General features: G+C 48.4%; 2 protein-coding genes across 13 annotated transcripts in view; one reads left to right on the top strand and one right to left on the bottom strand.

Moving 5' to 3' along the window:
• Nucleotides 1-5770, bottom strand: part of PML (PML nuclear body scaffold) — a 43868-nt gene extending 38098 nt beyond the window's left edge. For all 7 annotated transcript variants that reach the window (XM_059912777.1, XM_059912782.1, XM_059912781.1 and 4 more), the window contains exons 1-2: nt 5551-5770; nt 3379-3845 (exon numbers count right to left, since the gene is read on the bottom strand). In XM_059912777.1, the coding sequence (XP_059768760.1) occupies nt 3379-3845; nt 5551-5679 (596 nt within the window). In that variant the 5' untranslated portion in view covers nt 5680-5770. The remainder of the gene's footprint in view (nt 1-3378; nt 3846-5550) is intronic.
• A 2510-nt stretch (nt 5771-8280) lies between these two features.
• On the top strand, nt 8281-17316 carry STOML1 (stomatin like 1). Of its 6 annotated transcripts, XM_059912787.1 has the most exons (8): nt 8283-8358; nt 10137-10243; nt 10398-10507; nt 11306-11455; nt 11709-11939; nt 14997-15192; nt 15658-15870; nt 16394-17316. In XM_059912787.1, exons 1-8 carry the CDS (start codon nt 8348-8350, stop codon nt 16585-16587), a joined length of 1212 nt encoding a protein of 403 aa, XP_059768770.1. In that variant the 5' UTR covers nt 8283-8347; the 3' UTR covers nt 16588-17316. The 6 variants fall into 6 exon arrangements, with proteins under 6 accessions (XP_059768768.1, XP_059768769.1, XP_059768771.1 ...); XM_059912785.1 differs by lacking the exon at nt 10398-10507 and having other exon boundaries at nt 8281-8480; XM_059912786.1 differs by lacking the exon at nt 10398-10507 and having other exon boundaries at nt 8281-8480; nt 15661-15870.
• Nucleotides 17317-26393: the final 9077 nt, after the last annotated feature.

Genomic DNA, 26393 nt, shown 5'->3' on the forward strand with positions numbered 1-26393 from the left:
CAATGTCATACTCACAGGAGAATGTATTAAACATAAGGATAACAAATAAATGAATTAAATGTTCAGTTAGATGATGAATAATGAGAGACAAGTAGAAGAAAGAAAATAATGATGATTAAAAACAAAATGATTAATTAGAAAAAAGGAAAACATTAATATCAGTAAGCAATAAAAGGAAAGACCAAAAAGCCAGTGCTTTGAAAAGATCACTAAAGTAACCACAAATATACAACATTAGAAATAAGAAAGGGAACACAATTACAGGTATAGAGGAGATTTTTAAATTATAAAAGATAACTCAGGATGAACTAGAAAACATTCCAAAAAATCTGATTCAAGATCCAAAAAAAAGAGGAAAAAAACCTACTCTTCAAAAAAGGTACCTGTATCAGATAGTTTTTCAAGAAACTTCTATAAGCTTGAATTGCTATGTTCTTTAAACTAGTCTACAGCAGAGAAATTATAAGAGTAGCATTTTAACATTTATTGAGTATTTAATATGTGCCAGGCACTATGCTAAGCAATTTATATATATTATCATGTTCAAAAAAGTTTGCAAACTCATTGAAAGAGTTGTCTTATCAAATGAATAAGAAAACTTGAAAAGGAAATCATACATATTCATAAAATTTGATCACATTTATAAATATAGATAATAGCCTAAATAAAACAGTACTAAGTGGAATCTAGCTAGAAATTAAAATAATAGTATATCATGACCAGATAGAGTTCTTCCTCCCAGGAATTAAAAAATGGTTCAACATAAAGAAACCTATTGATATAATTCATCATATTAAAAGGTGAAAGGACATCTTCAGAGTCCAAAAGAACATCTATTCCTGAGTTAAAAATAAAACAAAATAACAGCAACAACAAAACTCTTAGAAAACTAGAACTGGGAGGCAACTTTCTTAATGTGATTTTTAAAAGTCACCTAAGGAAATCAATAATAAGCATCATACTAAACAAGAAAACATAAGAAACTTTCTCATGAAAGATAGGTACAAGACAAAGTTGCCTTTTCTAACCACTGCTTCACATTATTCAATACTGTCCTGGCAGTTCTGGCCAATCCAATGAAACAAAGCTACAAAGAGGTAATATGTATAAATACTGGAAAGAAAATAGTTTTTATTATTTGTAGGTGATATGACTGTTTACCTAGAAAATCCAAAAAATCAACTGAAAAACTTACAAGAATAAAAGAGCCCAATAAGATGGCTAGATGTAATATAAATATACACAAATTAATAGCATTAGTGAATGTTAATGATAACCAGTTAGAAATTATAATGGAAAAAGATTCCATTCATAATATTATTACATATTAGAAATTTCACTATAATTTAAAAGTTCAAGATGTTTGTGAATAAAACTATAAAACCCAAAGATATAACCAGAGATGAGGCCAATTCTTCCAAGATTTAATGCCATCTCAGTCAAAATCTCAATGAATATGTAAGTTCTGAAACTGCATGAATTGTAAGAGCAAAAGCAACTGTACAAATTATGAAAGCAAAATTATTTTTGAAGAAGAATGGGAATTCACCCTATCAAATATAAAGCTACAGAACTCCTTACAGTAGTAAGGATTAGCATAAGAATAGTTTGGTGCAAAACAGAGATTTACAAACATATTCATGACTACATGGACATTTAGTACAAGATTAAAAGGGCATTTCAGATCAAAGCAAGAGTGGATTATTCATAAGCTACAAGGATATATTGTACAACATGGGGAATATAGCCAATATTTTATAATAACTATAAATGAAGTATAACCTTTAAAAATTGTGAATCACTATATTGTACACCTGTAACACAGAATATTGTACATCAACTATACTTCGATTTTAAAAAATGGTAAAAAACAAACAAAAAGAGTGAATTATTCAATAAAAGTTGTTGAGAGAACTGGCTTTCCATTTGCAGAGAAATGCAAAGCAAGGGTTCTTACCTTATACCACACACAAAAATAAATTCCATGGGAATGAAAAATTTAACTATAAAAACAAATTATTAAAATAGAGTATAAGTAAATATTTTCAACATTGGCGTGGGAAAAATCTTTCCTAGGATGATCAAAGCCAGATACCATAAAGGAAGAGATTGATGGATTGGACTACATAGAACTAAAAACTTAAACACAACACCTCATATTGAATGAATGACAAAGGTCAACACAGGAAAAATATCTGCACTATAACAAGCTCTTACAATTAAAGACTAATTCCTAAAAGTAAACAAAGAAGCAAAGGACCTCAGGAGGCAATTCACAAATGCAGAAGCTCAACGGCCAACAAACACATGAAAAGCCACTGGACCTCAACCTTAACAATAAACAAAGAAATCCAAATTCCATCAACAGTATCAGCTGTGGAGGAATCTGGTAGTACAGGTGGTAAATCTCCAAGCAGGAAGTAAGCAAGCCACAGTCAGTTTAGCAGGAATGGAGCTCTGTCTGAGTGTGCCCCCAATGGGCAAAGAATACTTTCACTTTGCAAGCAGATCCCCAAGAATCTTATACAAGCTATCTATTGTGGGGGGGAGTATTAAAAGTTCACATAGGTATGCTACCTTTTTGCTTAAAGGAGGAAAAATAAGACCTATAAGACTATATACTCCTACCTGTGTGTATATTCACAAACTCTGGAAACATTCAAAACTGGTAACCATGGTTAAACGTGGATGGGGGAGGGAGAAGTGGTGGGTATTAGGCAGATGGGGGACAGAGTGGAATGGAGACTTTGTCCTCTCTATAAATTTTCTTTGTAATTTTTTGCACCATATAAATGTATTATCTATCCAAAAAATCCTGAATTAAAATCCTGTGCTGTTTAGTAAAAATCATTAATATTGGACACGACTTTTTTTTTTTTCTCATACAGACACTCACAGGAAGTGCAGTGTTCCGGTTTTGACTTTTCAGACAGAAACTAACTACCCACATCTCATTCTAGAATCCAGCTATACTGAGACTCCATGGGAGTGCTTCTGGAAAATTCCACTATAAGACTTTCTAAAGGGCAGTTTGGCCACATGTATCGAAATGTAAAACTTTCATAACCCTTCACCTAGAAATGGCATTTCTAAAAATTTATCCTGAAGAAATGACTGGATATGGGTGAAAAGATGATTCTGCAGCATTATTTCTTATAAGGGGAAATTGTAAACTATTGCTATCCATCCATTCGCACGGGACAGCATAAATTGTGGTCATCGCTATTGATGCTGCTGGTCTGTGGACCTTATTTTGAGTTACAAGACGTTAGAAGCTCCTTGACCCACGTTCCCGGCTGTGAGACTTTGGAACTCTGTTCCCCGCACCTTCTACCTCGCTCTTAGATGCCTCACCCCACCCTGGGCAGGCCTGCTCACCTGGTCAGCGTAGGGTTGCGGTGGTTACGGTTGGAACAGAAGATGTTGTTGGACTTGCGCGTGCCATCCAGAAAGTCCCGCGCCGACTGGCTGCGGAGTTCCGCCAGTGGCCGGGCCTCGTGCTTGAGGAACCACTGGTGCGCCTCGATGCACTTGGCGCAGAGGAGCTGCTCGCACTCGAAGCACCAGTAGTCGGCCGGCTCTTTGCAGCGGGTGCACAGTGCCCGCGCGTCCACGATTTGCCGGTACACCGACAGGCGCCGCTGCAAGCTTTCGAAGAAGACGTTGTCCAAGGCCTGCGCATCAGGGCCTGGGGGCCAGGGCGCCTGGCAGATGGGGCACTGCATGCCTGGCTCCTCCAGGCATCCTGAACACAGCGTGTGCAGACAAGGCAGCAGCTTGGGGCACTTGGCTTCTGCCCGGCAGCCCTGGCAACGCAAGAACTGGAACTCTTCCTCCGTGGCTTGCTGGGGGATCAGAGAGGGAGGGGAGATCTGAAGTCCCAGGAGTCCCCACCCAATGGACACCCGCCCCTATGGCTGCAGGCTCAGAGTGGGACTTCCTATGCCATACCAGGCTGTCATTGGATGATGCGAAATCCAGGCTTATCAGTACCCCAATCCTCCACTTACTCAGGCCTTCCCACTCTCACTCCACAATTTACTGAGCATCTACTTCTCCTAAGACACGGTACTAGGCCCTGAGATACAAGGATGTATAGGACAAACCCCTGCCTTCAAGGAACTTAAGTTTAAAAAGGAGATTCATTAAGTGTACATCATATAACCTCACATAAAGTGCTTAATACACTTTGATGTTTCCTCAGAAAGTTAAACATAGAACTACCGTATGATCCAGCAATTCCACACCTAGATATATATACCCCAAAGAACTGAAATCAAGTACCCAGATACTTGTACACTCATTAGTCTGTACACAGCATTATTCACAATAGCCAAAAGGTGGAAACGACCCAAGTGTCCATCAACAGACGAATGGATAAACAAAATGTGGTATATACACACAATGGAATATTATTCAGCCTTAAAAAGGAGATTCTGACACATGCTACAACATGAATGAACCTTGAAGACATTATGCCAAGTAAGATCATCCAGAGACAAAGGGACAAATATTGTAGGAATCCACTTATAGGAAATATCTAGACTAGGCAAATCCACAGAGAAAGTAGATTACAGGTTACTAGCCACTGGGGGAAGAGCGGAATGAGGAGCTATTGCTTAAAGGGTACAGACTTTGTTTGGATAAAAAAATTCTGTAAATAGACGGTGGTGATGGCTACACAACATTGTGAATGTATTTAATGCCACTGAACTGTACACTTAGAAATGGAGAAAACATACATAATATATATATTTGATAACATTTTACCACAAAAAAAGTACTTAATACAGTACCTGGCCCATGAGAAATATTCATAAATGTTAACTAGTATTGTTAATATTATTCCTAGGTGTAAATGCAAATAATGAAAGTTACTGCAATATGGTGTTATTTGTACTTTCATGAAGGACAGTAAAAAGGGCCTGGAAGAACATAGAGCAAGTGATCTAAGAAGTTCCTTTGGGGGTCGGGGTTGGCTAGGGAGTTTGTGCAGAAGACTAATAAACCCCTAATAAACCCCTTGGGGATGGGGGTTAGGGGAGCAGGTGCTCCAAGAAAAGGATCCAAGAAGCTTCCTAAAGGAGAGACCACAGGAACTCTGAGGCCTTAGCCAAGACACCTCTCTCCCACTTTCTGATCTGGGAACTAGGGTTCTTGTTTTTCCACACCTGGGACATGTTGGGGGTTCCCAGGCCGGTGCAATAAGGCTACTATTAGGTAGGTCCTTCGTCTGAGGCAGGGGATAAGAGGAAGGTCCCAGCGTGGGGGCGGAAGAGTCCGGTCCGGGGTGCCACTGACCCTCAGCATCTTACCCCCCCTGCTCGTGGAGAATCGCAGCCCAGAGAGCCCCCCCTACTTATCCTCGTCCCATTTTCTACTTTCCGTGACAGCTACCCCAAACCGAGAAGGTCAGGACCTCATGCCTGGTCTTCCTTCTTTGTATCACTCTTTAAGGTACTTGGCCAAGTTCCCCTGTCCCTCCCCACATCTCCCCCAAGCAAAATCAACAAAGCCTGAACCCCATCTCCCCAAACGCAGTACTAGTACCTCTGTGGGGCTGTGGCTGGGCTCGTGGCCTTCGGAGAGGGACTCCGGGGGAGGCATGGTGGGGGCGTGGGGCAGTGCGGGGTCCTGCTGGGGCCCCGGAGATCGGGCGGGTGCAGCCTCCTGCTGCATGGAATCCAGCGCAGTTTCGATTCTCGGTTTTGATGTTGAAGGGCGGGAGAAGCTGAACCAGAGGCGTGCGCCAGACGTCTGAGCTCCCGAAGCGTCCGAAAGGGGAGGGGCCCGCCGAGGGTCCGCCTCGCGAGAGGAAGTGAGACACTAGCTGTGGGCGGTTCTAGGGGCGGAGAAATGGACTGTGGGTTCTGAAGACTCGCCCCGAGCAGGGAGGAGGAAGAGGGAGGAGAGGAGTAGACGCACAGCTGGACAGTGTCAGAGCTGACCAGGAAGGAGGCAGCCCCCGCCCTCGGTTTTGAAACATTCATTCATCTCACACTGGCACAGCTTTGTGCCAGCCCTCAGCTGGGAGCCGGAGCCGCAGAGGTGAGCCACACGTGGCTCCTACTTTGGAAGAACCCCAGGTCTAATGGAGGAGCAGGCCCCCAAAAGGAGATTTTCACACAGTATTGAGACTGGCTGGAAAGGAGATCCCTCAGCTGGGACATGAAGGAATGGTGGGAATTCGCCAGGGATTCAGAAATTGGAGGGACACTTTAAGCAGAGAGGACAGCACATGCAAAGTCATGGAGGTTTGAAACAGGAGAGCTTGTTTAGAAACTAGTTTTGAGAGAAAACAACTAGTTTTCAGTTTCAGTTTTGGTTATTTTCAGATTTAAGAGGGGACCCATGAGTAATGTCGGCCCAGGAGTGGCCTGGGGCAAGGTGATAGCTAAGCAGATGGACAAGTACTGCGGGCAACAGAGAGTCGGTGAAAGGTTTGGAAACGAGGAACAACATGATCTGTTGTGTATATTGGGACAGTCATTCTGACAACCTAGGGGCAGGTGGCCTGGTCTAGGATAGTGGCCGTGGGATGCGGGGAGAGACCTGAGTCAGAGACGCTAGGAGGACACTGAGTGGAGATGAGGGGAACAAGATGATGCCTTGTGTGACAGTTGGAAGGGCTGGTGAATCCGAGGCAGTAGGGAGTGGGGAGGGAATGGGAAGAGCCGGTGGGCAGGTATGAGAAGAGTGAGGAGAGACGCAGTGGTTAAGAGTCCTCCTGCCAATGCAGGGGACACGGTTTCGAGCCCTGGTCTGGGAAGATCCCACATGCCACGGAGCAGCTAAGCCCATGTGCCACAACTACTGAGCCCGCATGCCACAACTACTGAAGCCCACGTGCTTAGAGCCTGTGCTCTGGAACAAGAGGAGCCACCGCAATGAGAAGCCCCCGCACCACAACGAAGAGTAGCCCCCGCTCGCCGCAACTAGAGAAAGCCCGTGCGCAGCAACGAAGACAACGCAGCCAAAAATAAATAAATTTATTTATTAAAAAAAAAAAAAAAAATGAGGAGAGAGCAAGTTAGCTCTTGGCCAAAGGAGAAGCCCAGCTCCAAGCTGGTGAGGGGAGAAAGCACAACTCCAGGTGGCATCACTGGGCCAATACCCCTGTCTTCAAACTTCAAAGCATCCCAGTCATTGTGCTGACTCCCGTGTACCCATTTTGTGCTCAGTTCCAGTCTGGGACAGACTAGAGGGATGGTGACAGGGCCTATCTCTTGTAAAGTTTATAGTCTGGGGTGGGGGCGGGGGGATGCGGGGAGAACTAACTTCCCAGGGACAGTGCAAAGCCTCAGGAGCCTACCGTACCCTGCAGCTTGATCAGTGCCCCCAGGGGTTTAGAATCAGGCCATCAAACTAGTAAAAGCCAAAGATGGTAAGCAGCCATCTGCAGAAGGGACCTGGAAGTGGACTGAGGGGCCTGAGGGCTGGCATGTGTGAGACAAGGAAAGCTTTATTAATTTCTTTGCCCACTTTGGAAGACAGCCTGCCCAACACCTTGTTGGAAATGAATGCTTCTCAGAGTAAATTCACCATTTGCATTTGGGTTTTCTCAAGCCATGGACAGACAAGTTACCTCTGGGTACCTGGATCAAGGGGCATGCTGCTTCTGCATCTGGAAGACTGAGGATCTCACCTCTGTGATGCTCTGGAGGGCTGCCCTGGGTTCCGCTGTGCAATCCCCTCCTTCCTTACTCTGCCTTGCTCCCTGAGGTGTGCACACGAAATTTCTTTCTTTTTGTGCCCAAGTTCAGGCCCTCCTGCCCCACCTTGACCCACAATGACCTGGCTACTCCTTCATTCAACAGATAAGCACTGAGATCCACTCTGTGCCAGGCCCTGCTTGCGGGCTGGGGGGACACAAAGAGGAATAATTTGTTTATCATGCCTTGGAACCCTAATTCCATATAAGGGCAACCTTCCCAAAATTCGTCCCTAGTTTTTGAGTTTGTGCTGAGAAGGCTGGTAGCATTTCCTTGCTTCTGGAGAAGATTCAGCTCCTGAAAACCCCCTTACAAAGCTCAACTTCTCTTCCGGCTCCTTTTCTAAGGCCTAGTGGGAGCAGGGTGTAGGAGGACGGACTCCTGCGGGCTTCCAGGAACACAGACTACCCGCCGTCCCTGCCCCGCGGCCGCAGTTCGGTCTTCCCAGCGCAGGGGGCGCTGTGCGACGGTGAGAGCCGAGCCCGGCCTGCTTCCTCCTCCTGCGCTAGGGCCACCGCCCATGGCCGCGCAAGCGAAACCGGAAACGGCGGCCAGCAGGGGCGGGGCAGTGTAGCGGCCGGCTGGTCAGGCTCGGCACCGTGCTGGGGCGCGGGGCGTAACCCCCGTTAGGAGCCATGCTCGGCAGGTCTGGGTACCGGGCGCTGCCCTTGGGGGACTTTGACCGTTTCCAGCAGTCGAGCTTCGGCTTCCTGGGCTCGCAGAAGGGTTGCTTGTCCCCGGAGCCGGGCGGCGTGGGGCCGGGGGCCGGTGAGTGGCCGCCCAGCACAGCGGACCCGGGAGAGATCGGCTGGCACCCCTGGGCCCGAACTCTCTGCCTCTCGGGAATCAGCCGGTCTTGCGCGCTCACATCCTGAGAGGAGGGACCGAGAGGGGGTCTCCACAATGTGGAGAAGGGTTTGGACCAGGCGCTGGGATGCTACTGCTGATCCAGCCCTCCTAGGGCTACGGGGCTGCAGCACCAGAGCTCTCTCATCTTCCAAGAAGCCGCGCCCCACCTCGTTTCTCCTCGGCGTTTATCAGCCCAGAGGTTTTCGGTTTCCATTTTGCCTAGAAAGAAACTAAGGTCTAGGCATAGGAGGTCACCAGCACGCCAAGGGCACTTGGCTGCAGAGAAATGGCAGAATCGTCACCTCCGGGGGCACCTCTAGACTCCCTGAGCTTGAGCATCTCCCTGTTTCCTGGTGGAGATGCACAGACTCCAGAGGCAGGCCCTCAGGTGCCTGTCATGTCTTCCAGGCCCTGTCTTGCTCCAAATCCTTGAGTAATTCCCTTGGCCCTTAGGCCAGATCCCACATGCCATAGCCTAACAACCAAAACCTCAGAGGATGTGGCCCCTCTGTGACCCTCCTCTAATGAAAGCTGCCTCTATCCAAGGGTTCCTTTCCTGCAGGGGCCACATGGGTCAGAACGAGGCAAGAAAGGAGATTTAGCATTCTGGGGCTCAGAGAGCCCAGAAGTATAGGGTTCCTGGAAGTGTGGAGCAGAGGCTCCTGTCTGCTTTTTGTTCAGGGTTGGGAGAGGAAAGAGAGCAGAAAATAACCTCTCCCAGATTCTGGGGCTTTCTCAGCTTTCACTCCCATTCTGGGCTTCTGGTTCACGGGGGCAGGGACCTGTGGTTCAGATGAATCTCATTTTCCTAGTTCTCTGCCCCCCCACCTCTCACCTGAAGCTGCTTCAAGCGAGGCATGGCCCAGAGGGCATTAAAGGGGGGTGAAGAATTGTGAGCTAGGAAAGAACAGCTTTGCCCTCATCTCTGGCATCTGTTGAAGAGCAATTGATGCTTTATCCCTTTAGGCTAAGGTCCAGTGATGCCACCTGGAGTTGTGCTTTCTCCCCTCACCAGATAGCCTTAGGCTGTCTCCAAAAGGACTCCTTGAGAGCACACTTCTGGGGCTGATAGTAGAGGAGGTGTTATGCCAGCAGCATTCAGTTCAACCCAGCGTGTGTTTACAGATGCCCAGGTACTCCTGGCTTTGCCAGCAATGGGAGGCAATATAAATCAGACAAAAGGATTGACTCCTGCTCAGCCCAGTGAGGAGAGCATCGTGTGATTGGCTTCTCAACTCCAATGACTACCGTCTAGCAGAGAATAGGCCTTGTGAGGGTGAGACTTGGGACAGATTTGTTTTGGTGTATGGGAGGAAGGAACAGTCCTTAACTAGCACCTGCCCAAAGATATAGGAGTAGTATTAGGCAAGGCGAGTATCTGATGGTCCTTAGGGCACGGCACTAAAGTGGAGTGAAGAATTGTGAGCTAGGAAAGAACATCTTAGCCCTGAAAAGGAAGGAGCCACTGAAAGGGGAGGTGGGCAAAAGGTACACTTGACTGAGTTCACTCAGCCAGCAGCTGTCCTGCCAGACCCAGCTGGCATTCCTTGACTACCTCTGCTCTCTTGTCCCCAGATGCACCTCAGAGCTGGCCTTCCTGCCTCTGCCATGGCCTCATCAGTTTCCTGGGGTTCTTGCTGCTGCTGATCACCTTCCCCATTTCTGGTTGGTTTGCCCTGAAGGTAAGGCTGGCTGGGTCAGCCCCCAGAATGGTTGGGCCATGTTGAGAGCTTTGGCATTGGTGGGTGAATTCCCCATCCTCTGCCCCCTTCCCCTAAATATTATCACAGCTCTGTGAAATGGGCTGGACAAGAATTGTTCATTCTCACCTTTCAGATGAGGAAACTGAAGCTCAGACTTGTCCAAAGTCATACTGGGAGCCAATAAGTGGCAGAAACAAGTCTTCCCAAACTCCCAAGTTTGGCGGTCTGAACACTGGCTTTAAGGTGCACACAGATATCTTCCTCCCTTTGGGTTAGGTTAAATTAGAAATGAAAATCACTCAACCTGGCCCAGCAGGTGATGAGTAATAGGAATTCAGGCCTCGTTTTCAACAAGGGATGGTGCAGATGGGAAAGGATGAGCTAGAGTTGAGGATTGCACCTGAGAGCTGCAGTGAAGGTGGAAGCCTACCCTCGTGCGGCCCCAGGCAACAGCCAGTGTCTCTAGAAAGCTTGGGGTTTGGTGTGGTCTCGAAGGGAGTCCTTAGAAGGTCCTAAATCCTAGTCCCCAAACTGCCACTGAAACAAATATCATGTGACCTTGGGCAAGTCACTGCCTCTCTGAGCCTTCATTTCTCAATTTGGACATATTTCCTTGTTTGAGGACTCCAGGAACCTGAAGTTGGCAAAGCCCTTTGCTCGGGGCTGCTATTAGAGCAGCCCAGCTTTCCCCTTAACTAAGACAAGGGCAGACAGTTTCCTGGTTTGAGTCATGTCTAGCTTCAGATCACACAGGTGAAAGATTTCACTGAGGATCAAGTCAATACAGTATGGCAGTTGAGAGCATGGCTTTGGGAGTCATTCAGAACTGCGTTCAGATCTTGCGTGTTTCACTTGGGGGCTTTGTGATTTTTGAGCACATCAGTTAACCTCTCAGAGCTTTGGTTTTTTCATCTAAAGACAGAGCTCAGGATACCTGACACTGAACAAGGCCAGAGGGAGAGGTGAGGGAGGGACCTGGGGAGACATCATTGCCAGCAGCAGCTCAGTGCTTTCAACCCTTTCCCTTGCTGCTGTGGACAGATCGTGCCCACCTATGAGCGCATGATCGTGTTTCGACTGGGCCGGATCCGCACCCCTCAAGGACCCGGTATGGTTCTCCTCCTGCCCTTCATTGACTCTTTTCAGAGGGTGGATCTGAGGACACGAGCCTTCAGTGTCCCTCCTTGCAAGGTGAGGGGCTTCTTGGCTCCCCTGGACAGAGGGAGTGGGGGCTTATGCTGGGTGTATTGGCCTGTGAGTAGCCATTAGGGGTGAGGAATGAGGAAGATACCAGAAAAAGGGGGAGGGGGCTGGGAGGATATCCGTGATCCATATACCTAAGCCCACGCACTTGGGGATACCATTTTGCTCTTGAGGAGCTAGTGACCAGGCGAGTGGGTCAAGTTGGGTGGTCTCAGTGGGCCTGGCCTCTTTGCACCCCCAGCCCCTCTTTCATGGCCTCCCCCAACAGTTGGCCTCTAAGGATGGGGCTGTGCTATCTGTGGGGGCTGACGTCCAGTTCCGCATCTGGGACCCGGTACTGTCGGTGATGACAGTGAAGGACCTGAACACAGCCACACGCATGACGGCCCAGAATGCCATGACCAAGGCTCTGCTCAAGAGGCCTCTGCGGGAGATCCAGATGGAGAAGCTCAAGATCAGCGACCAGCTCCTGGTAGGCAGCTCCACACAGGGAAGAGTTCGGTGGCTGGCACCTCGGCCCAGCTCTGCCTGCCAGGGCACTTTAGCAGAGCACCAGATCACTCTGGGCCTCAGTTTACCTTATGTCCCAAGAGTGTAACAACTTTTGAAGAGTCAGTGGTCTGGGTGGGACTGTGAGTTGAGGAACAGAAGGTGGCACAGACCATAGGGATCTTGGGCACATCTACCCCTGAGAGGTGAAGGGGCTGGGACGGGGGAGTGGCCTGACACAAATTCTTGGGTCCTGCCCCGACTGCCTGAGGTTTTACTCTTCACTGCTCTGCAGGCATTGCCATGACAACACTGGGCCTCAGGGGCACTCAGCAGCCTTGGGGCAGGCAGGTGGGTGAAAGGAGCAGGGGCCTTCCTGGCCCAGTCACCTTCAAGGGAATTCCATGCTCCTCAAGGCAGCATGTGCATTTTTGTGGGTTTGTGTTCTTTGTTCTGAAGAGAACAAAGGGACCTGAGGACATTTGGACCTTTTTCCTGCCTCTTCTCTGAGTGTGAGCAATTACACTAGCATTCACCTCAAATCCCTCCTGTGACAAGATGGGGTTGAAATACATGCGTGAAGGCATGTCCCCTGCTCCTCACGTTCACCTTGTGCTTTCTCCCGTGTCCTGGCAGGGGACCGTGGGTGAAGTTTCCCCTCGTTCCCCTAAGATCTGCTTTCTCCAGGGTTAAAGGACAGGAAGGGGAGTGGGGTAATGCCAGTCCTGGATGTCGCAATCCCTTCAGGAAGTAAATCATCTGGGTGAAATTCCCAAGAGAAGCTCTCATATGCATAGCATTTTGCCTGCCTCAGTGTATCTCTGCTTTACATTTTGCTGCAAAGGCTGGTATTATTGTTTTATTTTGGAGGAAGGAAACTAAGGCTCAGAAATTATTTGACTTGCCCCTAAGAGCTGTGGTCAGGGCAGAGCTGGACCAGAGCCAGATCACCTGCCCCCCACCCCCCAATCCAGTGCTCAGTCTTATACAACTCAGATCACAATTTGATAATTTTTATTCATGAAACCACATTCAGTTTTGATCTACCTTTAGGAAGAGGAAATTGCTCTCGGCCTTGTTGTACATGGCTTTGGTGCAGCAAAGCCAAGAGAGGCCATCTGAGGGAGTGAGTCCCATACCAGGGCATTGGAGTCATGTAGGGCCATTTCCCAGATTGAGTTGGCTCCTGGTAAAGTGGGGTCAGTGCCTGGTTAAAATGAAATCTCAGGAAATCCAGCACACCTCCCTAAGGCCTGTTTCAGGCATACGTTTCTCATTCTTACCGCGCCTCCACTTCTGCGTACTTTTCCTCTAGAGGGATTGCACGCTCCCCACCTCTCACTTGCTGGGCCCTCCTTAGCTGCTTACCCGCGTGCTCCAGGCCAGCCGCTTCACCCCTCACTGCCCCAGCCCAGCCTCCCCCATTGCCACCCCACCCGTCCCTCTGCCACAGGCCTTGCCTCTTAATCCTCAGGAGAAAACACTCTAGGGTGAGAACTCTTTCAGCTTCCTCCAGCATCACCCCTTCAAACTCATCTACATCTGTGCTGTTTTCCTGCCTCACTGGAAGCATCTGCTTCCTCTGCACCGGGCAGTGCTCTGGTCCCAGGACTCGGCTCCCTTCCTCAGTTCAGCCTCTTCTTGCCTTTTTGCAAGGACACATGTTCTCCCTTTGTTCCAGACCCCCTCTAGCTCTTAACCCCTCTCTCCCCTTTCCTTCCTCCCCTCCTGTCCTTAATCTAGGCTTCCCCCACGCTCCTAAGACTGACGTCACTGCCGACCTCATGGTGACCTCCCTCTTGCTAGCACAGGGGCACTTCTCAGTCCTCCCCTTACTTCACCTGGAGGCAGCCTTTGACTCCATGGACCCATCCTTCTCTTATTCTTGGATCCTCTGCTTCCTCGGGCTTCCGTTATTCCACACTCCTGGTTACTCCCTGTTCTCCTGCCCTTCTGTTTCCAGGTTTCCCTCAGTGGTCTGTTCTCACCTGTGACCTCCCAGGAGAGCTTACCCACCTGAGGCTTTTTGCTAACTCTAGACACTAATTATTCTCAACACTCTGATCCAGTCCCACTCTGCCCTGCTTCCTGGCCCCACTTATCCAATTGCGGTTGGCCGTCCCACAGACACCTCAAGCTTAACGTGTTTAAAAAGTCACCATTCCTTCCCTACCCACCCCCAAATCTGTGTCTTCCTCTGTGTTTGCTCTCTGGATAAATGCCCGCATTCATGATCCGTGCAGGAAGCCATACTAGAAACGTGACTCCTCCAACTCCTCAGCGCCCTCCTTGTTTTCGCACATCCGGGCAGCCGACAAGCCCAGCGGTTCTATTTCTCTAGTGTCCTTCTGTAGCTTAATAGAGTTTACAGAGTTGTGCCCCTCCCCTGGTGTGTCTCGGCTCACAGCTGCCTCTCTGCCTGACACCGCATCTGCATCACTTTTGCCTGCAGTTTGAAACAACGTCCTACCTGGTCTCCATGCCTCTACCCTCAGCCCCTCCAATCCAGTGTCCACATAGCAGCCAAGAGAATCTTTGCAACACGCAAGACTGCTCTGACACTTGCCTGCTATACTCATCTCCGGGACTCCTTGTGCCTCAGAATAAATCCAAGTGAGAGGGAGTAGCCTCCTCTGAGCCCTCGGCTGTCTCTGGTGTCCCAGGCCACAATTGAGGGTCCAGCTAAATGGAACTGTGGTTCCTCACAGTTCCCCGAACATTCGAGGTGCTCCTTTCTGCGTTTTTGCACCTGCTGTTCCCATTGCCTGGAAAGGTCCTCCTTTGATGCCCCTTCACCTGGATGAGTCCTCCTCCTCCTGGCATCACCCCCTCCTCCCTGCCCCACACCCTCTCCTGATTGCTCACTACCAGCTGCCCACAGCTGGGTTGTAATTGCCCTCTGCCTCCGTCCCAGGCTGGGAACTTCTCAAGGGCAGGCCTGGTGCCTCATGTGCCACCATGGCCATACCAGCCTGCCTAAAGAACGTGCTCTGGAAAGGTTTGTTGAATGAGTGCCATTTCTCCCCACACCATCCTTCAGCTGGAGATCAACGATGTGACCAGGGCCTGGGGGCTGGAGGTGGACCGCGTGGAGCTGGCAGTGGAGGCCGTGCTCCAGCTGCCCCAGGACAGTCCAGCTGGGCCCAGCCTGGACAGCACCCTGCAGCAGCTGGCCCTCCACTTCCTGGGAGGAGGCATGTCTTCAGTGGCAGGAGGTGCCCCACTCCCCGAGCCGGGTAAGGAGCCTCGGGGAAAGAGCGAGGGTGCTCCCCAGGGCGCTCAGCTTGGCGTCCAGCACAGGCTGAACTTTGCTGCTTGTTCCCTTAACCAAGCAGCTTGTGCAGTGCACACCCCGCCCAGCTGTTCAGGCCACCCCGATTCTAGAGCTGACCAGAGCTAAGGCAGTGAGAAGAGTCCAGGTGTCTGAGTGTGTGGAGGCCTTTGGGAGCCTCCATGGGAGGAAACAACAGCAGCCAGAAAAGAGTTTTGGATTCAAGGCTGGAGTAGCTTAGAAATGGGATTTGGGGTTATGGCTAAAAACTCAAGGGCAGCTTCTTAGGAAAATGAGGAGGAAACAACGTGGGCCTGAAGAGAGCGTAAGAGGGAACTGCCGCGAAGGTACGGAGGCCACACGTTGACCTTGGCAGCACATTGACCCCCTTCTCTCTGCCTCCCTCCCCAATCCCCTTGGCACCCCCCAGCAGATACCTTGGATATGGTGAACGAGGTTGAGCCGTCTGCCCCTCATGGTGGTGCCAGGTCCAGCCCCAAGAAGCCTGTGGCCGAGGGACTGCTGATGGCTCTGAAGCCCTTCCTGTCTGAGGCCCTGGTCAGCCAGGTCGGGGCCTGCTACCAGTTCAATGTCGTCCTGTCCAGTGGCACTCAGAGCATCTACTTCTTGGACCTCACTACAGGTGCAGCTGCCCTCCCTGCTCTCTTCCTTCCCACCTGGGTTGCTCATAGCCCTTACCACCCATGATCCTTTTTCAGACTGGGCCCTGCTCCTGCCAGCAGTTTAGGGCAAACCCATAGCAGTCAGGGACTCAGATGCCATTTGCGGACACTGACTATCCAGGCCTCGGTCTCACTGCCCTGTCCTCGTCACCAGGACAACTCAGATGGCCGAGCTTCCTGTACCAAGAGCCCCACACACGTTGCAGTCCTGTTCATGGCAGGCTCAGTGCTGAGCTTGTTTTGTGCGTTATCTCACCTACTTATCATCAGCGTATGATTTAGGGATTATCGTCGTCCCCATTTCACCAATTTGGAAACTGAGGCTCTGAGTGGTCACACAGCCAATGGGACTTGAACCCAGGGTATTAGAACTTGAACACTTAACCACTATTTCCACCCCTCCCAGTGGGACATGCTAACCTCTTCTACCCCCTGCAGCACAGTCATCCCCCTACTAATGCTCAGTTTTCTTTCTCCCCACAGGGCAAGGGAGGGTGGGACATGGGGTGCCTGATGCCATCCCTGATGTGGTGGTGGAGATGGCTGAGGAGGACCTGCAGGCCCTGTTGTGCAGGGAGCTGCGGCCCCTGGGGGCCTACATGAGCGGACGGCTGAAGGTGAAGGGCGACCTGGCTGTGGCCATGAAGCTGGAGGCTGTCCTCAGAGCCTTGAAGTAGCAGGTTTGTCTGACTGTCCATAGCCCAGCCCCGAGCCTGGCACCAAGCCAGGGGGGCATCTTGGAGGAGGAGTCATTGACACTGCACCTTGGATTGTTGAGGCCCTGAGAAGTTTCAGGCCCAGCAAGAGCCAATGAGTGGAGGCTGGGAGACCCTGGAGACTGGGAAAGGCCGAGTCAGGCAGCCCTGCCCTTCTCACCCACAGTGGTTCTCTGGACAAGCCTTTGCTGATCCTGGTCCCCTGCCGAGTACCCGGTCTGAGCTGGGTACACAGCGCGATGACAGGAGAGCCAGGCCTGCTGTGCTCTGCTGGCTGCCTGACTGGAGAGCCAGGGCTGACAGAAAACAGCCTGACAGCCGCGGGTTTGGTCCCAGTGTGAGGGAGCAGTGCATGCAGCTCAGGCTCCAAGCCCCAGAAGCGGGGTCAGAGAGGCTGGAGGAGGGAGAGGGAAGGCGGCCACCGAGAAGAGGTCCCTGCAGTGGGAGGGATCTGGGGATGGGCTGGGTCCGCCCCACTGACTGCAGTCCAGGCCCAGGCTGGGGGGGATGGGGACAGGAAAGGGGCTGGCTCCTCCCCGGCCCTGCTCCTGAAGATGTCTTGACTCATCTCCCAGCTCGGTCTTGCATGCCTGACGGACTGGAGCCCAGGGCAGCATGAAGGAGAGCCCTGCTGTTCCTGTGCTTTCTGGAGGTGTGAAAACCTCAAATAAATGTGATGTTTACAATGTATTTGGAGAGAAATAGGGGTAATGGAGGTTTGTCGGAGGGTCTCTGAGGTGATGCCCCTGCTGCTGGACCGGGGCCCAGGCCCTGAAGGGTGGCACAAGCCTTGACAGTGTTCTTCAGTCACCCACAGTTCCCCTTCCTGCCATGGGTCTCAAAGCAGGCAGAAGCAGGGCACTCTGTTCCTCTTTATAGTCAGGGTAGAGGTTTGGCAGGAAAGAGGGGGTGTGGGTGTGACAGAGCTGGTCTGGCAAACATTAACCTAACGAAGGCAGGGCTGGGGGCTCGTATCACATTCAAGAGAGGGGTAGGAGCTGCTATCAGCTGCCCCTCCTGTTATACCCCTCGTCACTGTTTCCCTACTGTTCTGGCCCAAACCTCAGGGACCCCAGAGAAGGGGGGGGCCTTAGACATCTCGGGTTCTAAAAAATGATGAATCTCACATCCTGGAGAGACTTGTTAAAAAAAAAAAAAAAACCACAGAAATTTGAGGCTCCTCTTTGAGGAGCAGCCTCTGGCTTGTGCTCTGGCACCAGGCCTTCCCCTCAGGGCCCTCTCCAGCTGCCTTGGCACCAGGCTCCATCCAGTTTGCCCTTTTGTTCCTGCCAGTGCCCGCCTTGGCCTCCTGTAGGTCCTCCCAGCATAGACCAAACCACCATTGGGTTCCGGTTTCAGCCCCAGGGCCCCTTCCTGGAGGGCCAGAGCCCCAGGTTGCTGCCCCTGCTCTGTCCCTCTCTCCACTCCTGGAGGCCGCCCAGCCAGGGCTGCCTGTTCAAAAGCCTCCCTCCAATCCCCACCGGCCACACTCCCGCTGCCTGTGAGCCCTGGTGGGGCGTGATCTTCTCTGCTTGGCCTGGGCTCCCCCTCTACTCTGGCGCTGTCGTTGTGCCTGTTCCCCACTGTGTCTGTCAGGGGTCTTGTGTAAGTGCCCACCCTCCCTGCTGGACCATGAGCTTCCTGCCTGAGCCGTCCATCGCTGTTCCCTCCATTGCTACTGCACACAGCGCCCCAGGGGGAAGAGGGGAAACCCCAGGCGTCTTCCTCTTGAAAGCTTAAGGGAAACCGAAACTCAGATTTTCTCCGTGGCTGTTGGAGGACCAGCATCACAGGGGCAACAAACTTTTCTAGATGTCTGTGTGGGTGGAGAGCAAAGCCTGCTGCCCGCGGTTAATACCCTCCTGTCGAGGGGAACTCATTCCTTGGTGAAGCCAGCACTCCAGGAAAGGGAGCCCACAGGTTCAAGGCCTCTGAGTTTCGGAGGACCCAGCAGACTTTGTAGTCCCCAGTGGGGGACGAGGGGCACCTAATGGGGCCAGGGTGTGGGGAGGGAGGGGGAGGGCGTCCCTCAAAGAAGGCTTCCTGAGGAGGTGATGCCTGAGACTCACAGCTACATGGAGATGAGAGAAGAAAGGAAATGGGGGAAGGACATTCGGCAGAGGGGAAAGTCCCTGTGAGAGCACAGGAAGAGGCAGTGGGCACCTCCGATTTGGGGAAGTGGAACCTAAAGTCTGAAGGGGGATGTATGCAGGGATTTTGGGGGGAGGGGGTAACAGTAGTAACTGATACCGTGCCAAGTATGCCCCTGTACTGCACTAGGCACTTCCTGTATTTGTTTTCCTCAAGATAACCTGATGAATAGTGATAAATAGTTATATTATTACGCTATATTGATATATAATGTATTATTCTGATGTTACTTTTAAATAAGTATTTAATTTTGAATAAGAGAATTTTAAAAAGGCGTGCTATGAAAATTGTCCCTCACACTCCTGATTCCATCCACATATTTTCAAACAGGAATCCCATGGTATTAGTTTCTTGGTTATTCTTCCAGAAGTTGAGGGTTAAAAAAAATACATTTACAAGAAAATCCAAATATATTACTCTCTGGACGGGGGTCGGTTGTTTTTTGTTTTTTTACAGAAATGGCAGCATAGCAAATACAATGTTGATTTGTTCACTTAACCTTACAGTTGAGGATCTTTCCATATTAGCACACCTAGACTTTCCCTATTCAGTTTTGTAGTTACATAGGATTCCATTGAATGGGTGTATCATAGTTTATTTAACCTGGTTTGCATTGATGGACATTCAGATTTTTTGTGTGTGTTTTGCTATTTCAAACAATCTTGCAGTAATAATCTTTCACATATGCTATTTCACCTGTGGTTGAAGTTCATCTATGGGATAAAGTCCTAGAAAGGAAATTGCTAGGTCAAAGCGTTTCTAATTTAATATTGCCCAAATGCCTTCTCTGGGGGTTATTCTAATTTACACTCCCATTATCAGTGAGTGAGAGTCTGTTTTTCCTCATATCCATGCCAACACAATGTGTTTTTAAACTTTTGGATTTTTTGACAGTCTAGTAAGTGAAAAATTACATCTCTGTGTAATTTTTTAAAGTTGTTCAATTGTTTATTGCTTTTTAAGACTTGGATTTTCAGTCCCAGCAAAAGCACAGGGTTTTTGCTGTCTTTCTCCAGCATTTACTTTTTTAAGTGTGATATGATAAAATGCACCCATTTTAAATGTGCTTGATGTGTTTTGACAAATGTGAACACCGTGTAACCACCAACCACCACAATCAAGATATAGAACATTTCTATCAACTCACGTAGTTCCCTTGTGTCCCTTCCCATTCAAGCCTCACTGTCCCCGCCCCCACCCCCCCAGGTCCAGGTCACCACTGATCTGCTTTCTGTAACTGTTGATTAAATTTCACTTTTCTAGAGTTTCATACAAGTGAAACTATACCGTGTGTACCCTTCTGTGTCTAGCTTCTTTCCCTTTAGTGTTTTTGAATCATCTGTGTTATTATGTGTATTTGTAGTTTGTTCTTTTTTATTGTTAGTGATATTCTGTTGTATGGATAGATGTACAATTTATATATTCATCTGTTCATGGACATTTGAGTAGTTTTCAGTTTTGATTATCAGAGCTCCTGTGAACACCTGTCTGTGTACAAGTCTTTGTATGGATATATGTTTTCATTTGGGTAAATATTCAGGAGTAGAATTTCTGGGTCAAGAAACTAACAAACCAATTCCAAGATAGTCGTGCCAACACTTGGTGCTGTCAGTCTTTTTCACTGGGTGTGACTGATGGCTTTGAGCCTCCTTTTGGGTGCTTATTGGACATATGTCTCCAATATTTTTTCTCACTTTAAAAAATGGCTTATTTATCTTATCGGTATAGATTCGTATTAGCTTTAAGACTTCTTAGTAAATCCTGGATACATGTTTTTTAGCACATATTTGGAATATTTTCTCTCAGTCTGTAGCTTGCCTTTCTAACTTCTTAGCGCTTTATCTTGAAAAGCAGTAGATTTTAATTTTGATAAAGTCCAGTCTACAACTTTTTTTTTAATCCAGGTTTTTTTTCCTAAATTTATTTATTTTATTTATTTTTGGCTGCGTTGGGTCTTCATTGGTGTGCGTGGGCTTTCTCTAGTTGCAGCGAGTGGTGGCTTCTCTTGTTGTGGTGCGCGGGCTCTAGGTGCGCAAGCTTCAGTAGTTGTGGTTTGCAGGCTCTAGAGTGCAGGCTCAGTAGTTAATGGCGCATGGGCTTAGTTGCTCTGTGGCATGTGAGATCTTCCTGGACCAGGGCTCGAACCTGTGTCCCCTGCATTGGCAGGCGGATTCTTAACCACTGGGCCACCAGGGAAGCCCTATAACTTTTCAATGGTTAGAGGTTTTGTGTCCTTTCCTGGAAGTCTTTGCTCATCTTTGCTCAAGGCCTTGAAGATTTTCCCCTATGTTTTCTTCTAAAATCTAAAAGTTTATGGATTCAGCTATTACTTTTAGGCTTGTGATCCATTTTGAGTTACTTTCTGTGTATGGTATGAGATAAAAGGCTGAGGTGTTTCCCCCGCTTCCCTCCCCCCCATGGGTATCCAAATATTCTAGCACTTCTTGTTGAAAAGATATATTTTCCCCATTGAATTACCTCGAAACTTAAATTTTTTCATTTCTCTTATTTTGTGTGAAGTTGAATGTTTTGTAATATGTTTAAGAGCCATTGTGTTTCTTTTTCTGTGAACTGTTATTTCATCTACTTTGTCCATTTTTTTAGTGTTGGTTGTTTCTATTTTTCTTTTGACACCTGGGAGCTCTTTAAATGCTAGGGAGATTAGCTGTTTTTTATATGAGCTGTAAAATTTTTTTAACCCAATTTGTTGTTTGTATTTTGACTTTGCTTATGATACTTTTCCATGAAATTTGACAAATGTATTTGAAATGATATATATTTTATTTTATGGCTTTTAGGTTTTAAGTCATAAGAAAAACTTCCATTCTGAGATCATAAAGGAATTCCATGTACTCCCATTATTTTATTTTTTACATGTAGCTGTTTGACCCACTCGGGATTTAAATGAGCATAAAATATATAGAACCACATTTTTTTTTCAATGCCATGTATTTCTGTTTGTCTTGGGGTCCATATCTGGGTTTTCTGTTGTGTTCCACTGGACTAATGTTTGTCCATGCACTGGGGCCACATGGTTTTAATGATTGAGGCTTCATAAAATGTGTAATATCTGTAAGATTAATACTTTTTAATGCTTCTTAAGAAATTCTTCCTGGGAATTCCCTGGTGGTCCAGTGGTTAGGACTCTGCGCTTTCACTGCAGAGTGTGTGGGTTCAATCCCTGGTAGGGGAAGTAAGATCCTGCAAGCCGCGCAGCCCGGCCAAATTAAAAAAGAAAAGAGAAGAAAAGGAAAAAAAAATTCTTCCTGCCTATTCTTCTTCTTCTTCTTTTGTTTTTTTAAAAATAAACTTTGGAATTACCCAGTCTAGTTAAAACAAATTGTTTATATCTTTATTGAGATCATGTTAAATGTGTGAAGTAACTCAGAAAATTGCAATCTTTATGATACTGACTCTTCCTATCTGTGAACTTGGCATGTTTTTATGTCTTTTTTAAAATGTTCTTCAGAAGTTTTACAGTGTTCATATTGGTCTTGAACATTTCTTATCAAGCTTATTCCCAGGTACTTAACCTTTTCTGATACTATTACTATAAATAAGGTCTTTCCTTTCATTATATTAGCTGATCAGAACGCAATTTACTGCTCTGTAGGAATTCTGTACCGTACTAACTTAATTCTTACCTTACTAACTGTATTTTTATTCATAGTACTTCATCTTCAATATACAATCACCTGCAAACGTCACCTCCTCATTTCAGTGCTTTAAAATGCTTTCTCTTGTGTAATTGCATTGGTTAGCATAGAGGTGGGTATTTTTAAGGTGGAAGTGAGAGGGTATTATGCTGAGGGGAAAGATCCAGTAGGGAGAGAGAGAGGGAGACTCTAGAAGAAGAGAAGGGAATGGTACCCTGAACCCTGATGGAGGGATTAGCTGTGGACGAAGACTGACACCTCCCTCAACCCTGGAGAAAGAAGGGAGGAAATAAGGATGGGGGCAAACCCCACCCCCACCCCTCCTCCACGCACAGCCTAGCACATGGGGATGGGGTGGGGTAGGGGTGCAGCTCTGGGATGTTTATTAACTGTAACGATTTCAAGGGAAAGAAGTGCTAGTGGTAGAATCTTAGTCATTGGGTCATTCACACAGGCCTCACAGGGTTAGCCTTTCGGTGGGGCCTCCAAGCCAAAAACCATGAAATGAGAGTGATGAGGGGGTGGGGACTTGGGGAGATTTGTGTGTTTGAGGGGTAGCTGGAAGGCGAAGTTTTCTGGCTCATCCTGGTGAGTGGTTCTTGATTCCCATCCTAGGCCAAGTGGAGTCCAGCTCCCCAGCCATGACAGCAAGTCGTTTAGTGATGGCCACAGGCCAATGTCTTCAAGACTGACAAAGAGAAGCTGGGAGTGCGAGGTGAGCCTAGAAGGTGGCCAGGTAGGGACAGTCCTGGAGAACTAGGGTGCAGAGCTGAAAGGGAGCAGGAGATGATTGGTCCACAGATGGGAAGACCAAGGCCCAGAGAAAGCCTTCCCAGAGGGATTTGTGGCATGGCTGGGCCCAGAACCTATGTCTCATAGCTCCCAGCCCATGACTCTTCCTCTACATCAGTGGGGGCCGTGGGGCAGTGGGAATGGCTTAGAATAAAGGGGGTCTCAAGATCCTGGGGCTTTGTGTTGCTCTGCTAAGCCCGACTCCACTGTATGGGGATGGGTGTTGACTGTGTAGGGGTAGACAGAGAGGGACACGTTCCCCATCTGCTGCCCCAGATTCTCTGCCACTAAGCCAGGAGAGAGGCTGGAAAGAGAGAGAGGAAAGGCGAGAAGACGGGAGAAGAACAGAGAGGAAAGGGAGGGGCGAGGGGAGGGAGGAGGCTGAGGATAAAAGGGACTTGCCCACCACAGTCCTCTGCTGGGAGGCTCTTCCCCTGGACTGTGAGTCCAGTGTCCTGCCATCGACTTTCCAGAGCCTGGCACAGTGTCCGCCATATAATGGGCACCAGCAACTGGTTTTTATTTTTATTTTTTTATAGTTATTTCTCTTTTTTTCCTTTATTTTTTATTTTTTTTGGCTGCATCGGGTCTTAGTTGAGGCATGTGGGATCTTTCGTTGTGGCGCGGGCTCTTTGTTGTGGCGCACGGGCTACTCTCTAGTTGTGGCGCGTGGGTTTTCTCTCTCCAGTTGTGGCACGCAGGCTCCAGGGCGCTGTAGATGGCGGCATGCGGGCTCAGTAGTTGCAGCGCGTGGGCTTAGTTGCCCCACAGCATGTGAGATCTTAGTTCCCCGACCAGGGAGTGAACCCGCATCTCCTGCATTGGAAGGCGGATTCTTAACCACTGGATGATCAGGGAAGTCCCAGCAGCTGGTTTTTAAAATGGACTTGTTGAATAAGATGAAGCAGCATTAGATTTACCAAGGAAGATGGAGGTAGAGAGAGACAGACAGAGGACAGAGGGAGACAGGTGGGGATAGGGAGAGAGGAGAGACAGAGATAGAGATGGAGGGAGAGACTGAGAGAGAGGGAAAGATAGAGACAGACAGACAGGGAGGCTGGAAGATGAACAAGGAGAGACAAAACAGGGAGACGGGCAGCAAGAGGAAGTAGGAGCCAAACCGCTGTGCCTGCCACAGGGCCCAGAACAGGGCCCTGAGAGTCACCCTGGAGGGGCCAGAGTCACCCCTGAGGAGCAGAAGACGCTAGTGAGGATGGCACCCACGTGGCCTCCCGGGCGCCTTGTCCTCCTGGTCTGAGTTTCCTCCCCTTGAAGGGAGCCCACAGAAGCCCAGTCATGAGCTTGTGGCACCATCTTGTGGCAGTTTGGGAGATGGCTGGTTTTCTCTTTCCAGATGTGCTTGCAAGGGCTGGGAAGGATCTTGGGGACAGAGGAGTTGCCACTGTGGAGAAAAAGTGCAGAGCAGAACCAGAGCCTGAGGTGCAGGCCTAGGAGATGCTCACCTTGCCTGACTTTCCCCATACACGTTCACACATACACACATCCCTGTGTGCACCCAGGCCCAGGGCGGGCTGAGCGGTGATGGGGTTAGGGAGGGAAGTGAGGGACAGGAAAGTGGGAGAATTTGGCCAGGAGAATTGGGAGAGGTTGACCAGAGTAACCAGGAAACTGCAGATCATGGAGCTAAATCTGCGAAATGGGGCTAATTACATCAAAGACCATTTTAAGACCTTCCTAGGATAAGGTGCTATTAGTTTTGGAGGTTCCTCCCCCAAATCAATTATTAAAATGCACAGAATTGCTACATTAAATATAATATATTACTGTAAAATAATATGAAGTGATTTTCGTAAGTTTGCCTTGGAAATTATTTGGCTAAGAGTAATTCACTCACAGTATAATTATCTGCAAGTTCTCAGCACTCTGTGGGCATTCGTTTGCATTCTGGAAGTACTTGCAGAGTTTAAAAAAATCTACAAATTATTTTCAAATAGAATGAAGTTCTTATGAACACTAGATTTAATAATTAAAGAAATTGACACAGAATTAATGACATAAATTAACAGTTTATGACAGTTTGTAGGCATTTGATTAAACATTTATTCATTTGGGTTATTCTGTAGTTTTTGCATTTTGGAGTCAGACTTTTCTCAGGTTTTAATCATTTATGTAGGTTCCTGAGAAGCTCTGGAACTCTGGGCACTGTGTCCCTTGGGACTACCTTACCTGAACAATTAAGTGGCCCTGATAATACCTACCCTATAGGAGAGCTATAAAGAATAAAAATGGGATAATATATGAAAGCATTAAGCACAATGCCCAGTAAACTCCAAGCACCCCATAAGAATTAGTAGATGTCATTAAATATATCTGCACACATGCATAATCCCCTATTCTTTGAATCATTCATTCTAAAAAATTGTATTGGGCACTCACTCTGTGCTAGACAAGGCAATGTCACAGGTGTTGGAATAGTAGTGAACGAATAAACCAAGATGCCTATCCTTGTGGAATTTACATTCTAGTTTGGAGAGCCAGACATAAACAACAAGCATTAAGAATAAGAAAGGACATGGGTACCACATGAGGGCCTGCTCATCCGGAACTGATTTTTACACCCATGCTGAACGGGATACTGGGCTGGGAAGAACTGCAAACAGCCTCGATTATCCAAACTCAGCTTTGGCACCTTAAAAACCCAGTCTGCGACTCAGGCACAGAGGATGAAGGTTCCAGAGGGCAGCTTATGCTGATACCAGCTCCCCTGATCACTGCCCCTTCGCCTAAATATACATTATTTAAAAAATAATAATAAAGTCATACAGTATGTTAGAAGGCCACCGGTGCCTTGGGAGAGGGCCTGGCATGTTTTGGAGCAGCACGGAGGCCAGTGTGCCTGGAGTGGAGAGCGGGGGGGAGAGTGGGAGATGAGGCTACAGGTGAAAATGGGGCCAGCTCATGTGGAGCCTTGTAGCCATTGTAAGGACTCTGTGCAGTGGGATGCGGCTGGAGAGTTCTAGGAGAGGAACGTGGGGGACTGACTACAAACAGACAAGGGCCAGACCACATATAAAAACAACTCTGATCCTCAACCTGCAGCAACGTGCCAGGAAACCAACCCCTTATAAACAACAGTCAGCCCAGAAAGCCAGCCTGCCAGAAGTCAGACTCGCAGGAAGCCAGCCTGCTATCTCGAGTGACAATCCA

Source organism: Balaenoptera ricei, chromosome 2 (genome assembly GCF_028023285.1).
Source record: "Balaenoptera ricei isolate mBalRic1 chromosome 2, mBalRic1.hap2, whole genome shotgun sequence".
NCBI classification, from domain to species: domain Eukaryota; kingdom Metazoa; phylum Chordata; class Mammalia; order Artiodactyla; family Balaenopteridae; genus Balaenoptera; species Balaenoptera ricei.

What these genes read in the sequence shown, in the direction of transcription:
- STOML1 (XM_059912785.1), top strand. Translation starts at nt 8,348, where the DNA reads ATGCTCGGCAGGTCTGGGTACCGGGCGCTGCCCTTGGGGGACTTTGAC. An exon ending in TCAGTGTCCCTCCTTGCAAG is followed by an intron (nt 11,456 to 11,708) that starts GTGAGGGGCTTC and finishes TTGCACCCCCAG; the next exon opens with CCCCTCTTTCATGGCCTCCC. An exon ending in AGATCAGCGACCAGCTCCTG is followed by an intron (nt 11,940 to 14,996) that starts GTAGGCAGCTCC and finishes ACCATCCTTCAG; the next exon opens with CTGGAGATCAACGATGTGAC.